Source organism: Gastrolobium bilobum, unplaced genomic scaffold, assembly GCF_033153095.1.
Source record: "Gastrolobium bilobum isolate Gb01-03AN ecotype WA unplaced genomic scaffold, APGP_CSIRO_Gbil_v1 utg3672, whole genome shotgun sequence".
Lineage (NCBI taxonomy): Eukaryota > Viridiplantae > Streptophyta > Magnoliopsida > Fabales > Fabaceae > Gastrolobium > Gastrolobium bilobum.
The window spans coordinates 243,630-251,785 of NW_026897371.1; the positions used below are offsets into that span (position 1 = coordinate 243,630).

At 31.1% G+C, this 8,156-nt stretch overlaps 1 protein-coding gene across 1 annotated transcript; it reads right to left on the reverse strand.

Moving 5' to 3' along the window:
• Positions 1 to 1,257: 1,257 nt before the first annotated feature.
• LOC133306345 (protein ALP1-like) lies at positions 1,258 to 2,668 on the reverse strand. The gene is made up of 4 exons (XM_061506647.1): positions 2,419 to 2,668; positions 2,147 to 2,283; positions 1,829 to 2,060; positions 1,258 to 1,721 (listed from the first exon to the last, which is right to left on the reverse strand). The coding sequence occupies exons 1-4, from the start codon at positions 2,666 to 2,668 to the stop codon at positions 1,258 to 1,260; spliced, it is 1,083 nt and encodes a 360-aa protein (XP_061362631.1).
• Positions 2,669 to 8,156: the final 5,488 nt, after the last annotated feature.

The following is an 8,156-nucleotide window of genomic DNA, read 5'->3' on the forward strand; positions in this document are numbered from 1 at the left end:
TCGATTATTCGACTAGTACAATTTGATTCAAATAAAATCATATAGACGGAAAAACTCTCCCTACAGGATATATTTCAACGTCATTGAAAAAAATTAAACATTTTCTTTATATTAACTCTTTAATAATTGTGTAAGTTTATTTGCTTGATCTTTAATTAATTAAAGATTAGACTCCTAGACGAAATTATCTACTACAATATTTAACTATTCAAGTGTTTCACTAGTAGAGTATTTTTTTAATTAAGCACTATTTACATTTCAATTAACACTCCACTTATACAAGTATTTTTAAAAGATAGGTGTATTTATAACATAGCACAAACAGTTTTAAATATGTTAATAATTATTCCCTTTATTTTAAAATAACCTTTGTTTAGTGTTTTACATGTATAAAAATTAAGAAAATTATTAAATACTAAAGAATATAAATCATTTGACTATATTATCATCTCAATCTAGCTAGTAATGCTTTCTTCTTTTACTTAGTGGAGATATTAAATAGGAAAAAATATTTGTCCTTTTAAATGACATAACTTATGTCATTTCATTCTCCCAAAGAGGTGAAATCCACATCTTTATATTTTTTTATCCACTATCTCTCCTCATTTATCTATCTTTTTCTCTCACTTAGGCTGCGCATGACAACCATTCTGATTCCTGGTACTGTTTCTGAAAAGAAATGATTCTTTTCTATTCTGTGCCTTGGAACAATTCTGAGAATCAGAATTACGTTTGTTAACATATTTTATTTTTATTCCGAGAATTAGAATTACGTTTGATAACACATTTTATTTTTATTCCGAGAATCAGAATTACGTTGATAACATAATAAAAATCTGTTTCTTTACTTTTGTTTATAGATTTCATCAGCTGTATAAAATAGCAAATGACAATAGATTGTAACCGAAATGCCAAATTTTATATTTAAAAAAATAATCTTAAAATTTATAATATTTTATTATATAGTTTTTTTTACGACAAATGCTAATATATAGTTTTAACTATTATTTTTCAATCATCTTCACAATTCATATTTTTTTTGTTTCTCATTCCCTTGACCATTTTATTTTTTAATATCATATTATTACCTTAATATTAATGATACAAATGAATAAATAAATACATATACATAAGTCACATCACTCAACTAAATTTTCATGACATCATACTTAAAGCAAAAAATAATTGATGTTGCATTGAACAAAAAAAATGACAAGTCTCCAATGTATTTCGAATATGTATCTTGATTCATCAAAATCATATTAGGGGCAATTGATTATCTTTAGCTAATTGGTTTGCAATATTTTTCTTAATAATGTCTATTTGGGTCACTTGATTTGAGGAGCCTTCATCATCTATAGTTGCAGATGTATGGGTTGATGCTGCAATGTTGGGATTTGCATAATATGCTAGATTTTTGTCTGCTATCTGATGATCCCTGATAAAGTTATGTACTGCACAACATGCAATCACAATGAGAGCTTGCTTCCGAAATGAAAATGAACGCATTTTACACAAAATTGGGAACCTATTCTTCAAAGCTCCAAATGACCGTTCGATTACATTTCTCAAAGAAGAGTGTCTATGGTTGAACAACTCCTTAGTAGATCTGGGTTGATTTCGTCTTCCTCTATAGTCATTCAAATGGTAGCGCTCTCCTTTAAATGGTGTCAAATAACCATCCCTTGTTGGGTATCCAGAATCAACGAAATAAAATTTGCCTACATGTTGACAAGAATTTACCAATATATAAATTGCAATAATGAGGATAATCAAATGTGAAACTAAAGAAAAATGTCATTCACATTGCTGTATAAACTCATCATACCTGGTGGGGGATGAGGGAATTCCAACCTTGGAGTTTCAAGCGCAGTACTAAAAATACGACAATCATTTGCTGATCCTTCCCATCCAGCATACACAAAAGTGAACTTTATATCAAAGGAACATGCACACATGACATTTTGGGTTGTAATTTGTTTCCTGCCTCTAAATGGTATTTGCTTATTCTCAGGTAACGTAGCACTTACTTGAGTGCCATCAATTGCGCCAATACAATCCTAATATTTAAAATCAAATATTAAAATGGAAAATAAATAAAATTCTGAAAATAAAAAATACTTGAATCCTTAAAAAAAAAACTTACCTTGAAGTATGGAAAATGTTTAGGATTGTCCTTAATTTCCTTTGGAACCATATCAAAAAGTGGTGGTTTGATCATCTCACGTGCTAATTGAAGCATCGCATTCAACACTTTGCTGAAATACTTGCTAATTGTTTGCCCTGAACGCTGAAATCTCTCTTAAACATTCTTATTTGAACTCCCGTGTCCAATCAAGTACAAAAAAATTCCTAACTGTTCATCAACCCTAATATATCTACTGTCTGCTAACTAGCCTTTTTGTGTCATCAACATACAAAGTTTGTTGAACACAAATCTTTCCATTCTAAATGCCTCATATATTCTATCTGAGTGGCCAGATCTAAGTTCCGTAACCCATTCAGCACCTGTCAGGCTACTATCTCTAATGGGTTCTTTGGTATGTATTGAATTATTAATAATAATATTCAACAAGTTTGATATAACAAGATCTTCATCTATTGATTCGTCGTCAGTATGAGGTTCAAAATATTGCCCACAAGTCAGACAAATAAGAGCATCAGCCATGACAATACTGCATCAATAGATATTGTCATCATTAATTTCATGCTAACATATTTCAAAAAAAAAATCACATTAACAAAAAAAAAATCACACATCATAGTCATACGAGAAATGAAAATTTAAAAAGTATCCTCATCATAGTCATACAAAAAATTAAAAATAAAAAAATATCCACAACATAGTCATATGAAAAAAGAATTAAAATATGGTCCTCAACACCATTAAAAAGTTGCAGCACAATTTCATTCATTTAAAAATTTATAGGAGTGAAGCTCTCCTCTCAGGTGGAGCCTTTATAAATGCTACTCTCCATGCTTTGCTTTCAACCACTCGATCAACTGCTTTGCGGTACACTTCATCCTCCAATCCTACCATGTCATTCAATACATCCATTGCAGCCTCAACTAAGTATGGATCCTCATTCACTTTTGCAGTAGCAGAATTAGCATAATTATGCTGGCATTGGTTTTGTCTAATCTTAACCAGATTCTGAATGGCTTGACATGCCATTGCAATATCTGTATTCTTACTACCTCTTTTACGCTTTGCATTTGGGGTCCTATCTTGTCTATGTTGTGCAGGACTGGGTGTCTCAATAGGATCAGATGCAAATAAATCTTCATTAAGCATATGCTCATCTTCTTTATATTCTTGTCTATGTAGTACAGGGCTAGGCATCTCAACAAGACTGTCAATATTATCACCATCTCCATCTGAAATTTGGTGTACCTCAGCATTTCTTATGGCATTATCTCCACTTGCATAAACATCCCCAAATATCTCAACTAACTCTTCCCAATAAAGAAGGCCATTCTTCCAAAATTTGTCCCATTGGGGATTTTACTGTACAAAAGATTTACCTAATTATGTTTTAAAAAATCAACAAATTTATAAGAAATCATAGGGAACACTATGTTAAAAGTTGCCTTAATGTGGACATCCCATAAAGATGCATCCTCGGTTGTAGCAGTTTTCAAAACAGTGTTCCAACCAAAACCAGATATGCTTAGTAATTTCTTGAAACTTGAATATTCTTGTCTAAGTTTATTCATCTTATTTTTCAGTGTGTAATCAAGCGCTGTTTGTTTTGTAAATTCATCTTTAATGCTTTTCCATGCTTTCTAACTGAAGGTAGAGGTTGTTCTATTTCCTTTTTTTACTTCCTCTACCAGCAAATTAATAAAAAGATGTGTGTTTTTATCAGTCCATTTTTCTACGAACCCTTCGGATGCCATACTCCTTCCTGATAACATGTCAGAAAATAAACCATAACACCAAAAATTAGAAATGCACATACTCAGCCTGGTGAATAATGTAACCAGTCAGAAAGGCAAAGATTGTTGACACTATTAGTTATCATTTAAGTGTTGTGAGTTGTGACAGTACTCTTTTATACTTGCTAACTAATCATATAGAATGAGCATTGTGGTGATGGCTATTCGGCTGTTTATGTTAAGAACCTGAATATTTGTACACAAACAATCCACTAGTAAGAACCTAGAAAGACCAGTGGACACGGCAGGTCACTCTAACACCATATAAGCACAAGTAACTTGTCATGAGTAATGACAGAGCTCATCTCAGTCTCAGATCAGAGGTTAAGGAATAAGTACATGCTAAGTACCATAAAGACCTCTGGCTGTTACCAAAATTATATAATACTCTACCAAGTGAGTGATTTCCAAGCATGCATTAAATTAAGAACCAACCATCCCAATTCCTATCAGAACAATTTGAGAATAAATGAGACATGCACCAAAACTCGAAGGGTCATGAGCATATTGTGAGGAATTTCTTTAAAGAAGGATATTTTCACTAAGTTGATAATTGCAGTCTTCTAGCACCAATGAATATAAACAATTATTAGTCTACCGTAAGAAGAAGCTAGCTCTAGAGCAATCAGCCAGGTTATTATTTAGACATGGTAAAATAATCCAATATTTCTAGATAAACAGGCTATAATGGGGAACAAAACAAAGAAAATAGATTGTTTCAAAAATAGATATGAATATTATATAACTTCCAACGTAATACGCATTCAGAACTAAGAAGGCAAACTTTTATAGGAACATTCAAAATTTAAAGTAATAAAATGGTCACTATATAATATATATAGCAAGCTCCAGAAGACCACAACTGTAGGATCAACTAAATTTGGACTTGAAAAATTAAGCAAGCATGAGACTTATTCCGCCCACTCATTTTCTTTCTTTATCCAAGATTTATGTGACACACTACCTGTTTAATGTTAACATGTTACTATCAACCCAAAATAAAACACATTGAAAACAAACCCGTTCCTATCTAATTCCCTTGTCGTTTTAACCGTTAGACATTGTTATGTGCTGCAGTGCACGATTGTAGTCCCCACAGCAACCACCCCTCTTCCCGGGTGAAATCATCAACATTGAAGGTTAATTACAATTTAGCACCCTATGCTTTTTATGGTTTTTTTGTCTCTCCAGAATTATGGTTTTTTTGTCTCTCCAAAATTGAGTTTGCTTGAGGAGTTGTTAGAATCTGAAAACATTGGGATAGGAGATATAAGGGAAACAGGTCCACCTCCAATGCCAACTATAGCCGACGTTTTTCCCATAAAAGACGTGGTATTGCTATGCCCGCATCCAATAAAAAAAATGATCAAATAAATAGGAACAAAAACCATAAATCTGTAGGTGCGCACGCAATTCAAAGATAAACATGAATATGAAGATGAAGACAATGAAGTGGAAGAATAACACAAACCATAAATCTGTAGGTACGCACGCAATTTTTTTTCATAATATTAAATTATTTTTATTTGAACGGACTGCAATTTTCATATCCAATCAACGGAGACGATTGTCTCGGCAAAAGAATGAGATAAACAGATTTGTGCAGCGATACCTAAAACTGAAACTGAGAGGAGAGCGCACAGATACCTAAAACTGAAACTGAGAGAGAGAGAGGGGATAAAAGAATGAAGTACCTGGATGGTGGCCGAGACAATCATTGTCGTTGATTTTGGAAGAGAAGAACAAGCGACATAGATTGAAGGGAAGGAGACGATGTCGTGAACGCAAGAGATTGAAGGGAGGGGTTTGTTGTCGTCTGATATGGTCGAAGTCGTGAGAGTCCAAGAGAAAACTGATTCTCTTTTTTGGCCCAAAATGAGAAAAGCAGAAATTTTTTGATTCTTTTTTTGTTTATGGGCACAAAAAATAAACCGGTTCATCCGAGGAACAAAAAAATAAACTGATTTTACCAAACAAGTTTCTTATCCATTTTTATTCCTGAGAACAGAAATTAAAAAAAAAACTCATTACGGGAAGGTTGTCATACACACCCTTAAAATGACACAACTTTACATCCTTTAAAATGATACACATTTTTTTCTATTAAAAAATAAAAGCAAAGTAAAATAAAAGAAATTCATGTTTTTTAAATTTTTCCAAGTGACAAAAAACTAAAACAAAATAAAATTTAAAGTAACAATTTTTTTTTAAAAAAAAAAATTTGAATATAAATAATAAGGGAAATAATTTTCTTATGTTGTAGAAAAATAATTATCTTATGTTGTAGAAATAAGATTGTAAGTATGACCCATAGATAAGGAGAGAGAAAAAAAAAGTGGAACTACCCATTTTTGTGTATAGAAAATTTAGTTGTCTCGTACAACATGAGATCAATATAACCCAAATAATAAACAATATTTACCTCCACTAATTAACTTCCATTAATTGTACACGAGTCATAATTAATGTATGAGATTTGCATTTGTCATTTAACATGACACAACAAACTTTCATACACACAACATTTTGTGGGGCCCACACTTTTTGAAGAAAAAAAAAACTACGGCACGCAAAACAAATTTATATAACATTATACAATCACTTTTCCTGCAACTAATTTTTAAAAGAAAAGACCCTCAACTTAGATTTTAACTTTTAAAGTCTTACTAATTTATTGGCATTAATTTTCAAAAAAAAAGAGAGTTTATATAACGTTGCCTTACCTTTTTTTTTGTTGGTAGATAATATCTCACGTAATCTTCTCTGAACATCTTGTCTTTAGAATCGATGTTGTTATAATCAAGATCTTAAGTAAAATTAAGAGAATTAAAAAAATCGTAAAACGTAATATTGTAATGTAAAAAAATCGTAAAAAATCATAAAAATGTAAAAGCGTTTAAAATATTAGTAATATTATTTTGATAAAAAAAATCGTAAAAATATAAAATCATAGTGATAAATCAAAATTTTAACAAGAATGTTTATAACATGATTTCTAAGACTAATACCTCGTTGGAATAGAGAATACAGTGGACTACCGTTACCAAAGAAAAGATGAACCTCTTTTAGAAGAAGATCGTTTCTTTCTGACTCTCAAAAAATTTCTAAAATTTAATGTAACCAAAATTTGAACCCGCGCACCAAAGCAAATGCTTATACACTCAATTATTAGGAATACGGACTAAAATGTCACTGTTTACCAACTTTTTTACTTAAATATCATGTGAATAATGTTATTTTTCAATCTGCCACGGGGGCAAGTTCGCTACAGCGGATAACAAACTCGATTTGCTGGCGTGTCACATTTTTAGTAGACATCAAATTTACTATACGGGGTAATGAACTTGGTTTTAACCAAGTTCGCTATCCAAGCTAATGAACTTCATATTTTATTTATTTATTTTTACTTGGTATTTGTTAATCACTAGAAATGTGACACGTCAGCAAATCGAGTTCGCTACCCGCTGTAGCGAACTTGCCCCCATGGCAGATTGAAAAATAACAATGTTCACGTAATATTTAGATAAAAAAATTGGTGAGAATTGACATTTTAATCGGTGTTCCCAATTATTAGCTAAGCTACCTTGCGGTTAACGTTGCCTTACTTTATTGCTCGGTACGACGCGTCAGAATTGATATATATTGCCGAATTTTTCAAAAGAAAAGGTCTCTCGCTTGAAATTTTACCTTACAGTTTCATTTATGAGCATTAAATGTTATTTTCCCCATTTTAAAATATTTCTTACTGCAAAAGCTTCAATTTATTTCAAATTAGACTTTAAAGTTTTACTGTAGGGGTATTTGGTACAGGAGAAAAAATTTTTTGTCCGAGAATCTCGATTTTTAAAAATATAATTTTTACATTCAGTTTACGATAATATCTGAAAATTTAACATTTACAAAAAATTATTTTCCCGAGAATCCTAAGATAAGCCATGTTCCAAACGGCCTTTAATGTTTTACTATTTTATTCGCGTTGATTTTTTTAATAAGAAAATTATTTTATTAGCACTAAGTCACTAACTTAATTATTGTTGTGTAGGCGCGTCAGAATTAATGTATAATGTTCACTTTTTTCAAAAGAACTTAAAGTTCCTCCACTTAACTTTTCACTCTTATTTTTTTTTAAATTTATTAGTATTATATGTTATTCCTTTTATTTCAAAATAATTATCATTATATCATTTTAATTTAATTCAATTTATTTATTAATTTAG

Bases quoted from the DNA above. Each gene is read 5' to 3' on its own strand.
- LOC133306345 (XM_061506647.1), bottom strand. From the start codon at position 2,668: ATGGCTGATGCTCTTATTTGTCTGACTTGTGGGCAATATTTTGAACCT. The intron at 2,061-2,146 runs GTAAGTTTTTTT...TTTAAATATTAG, and splicing joins AACATTTTCCATACTTCAAG to GATTGTATTGGCGCAATTGA. The intron at 1,722-1,828 runs GTATGATGAGTT...GTCAACATGTAG, and splicing joins ATTCCCTCATCCCCCACCAG to GCAAATTTTATTTCGTTGAT.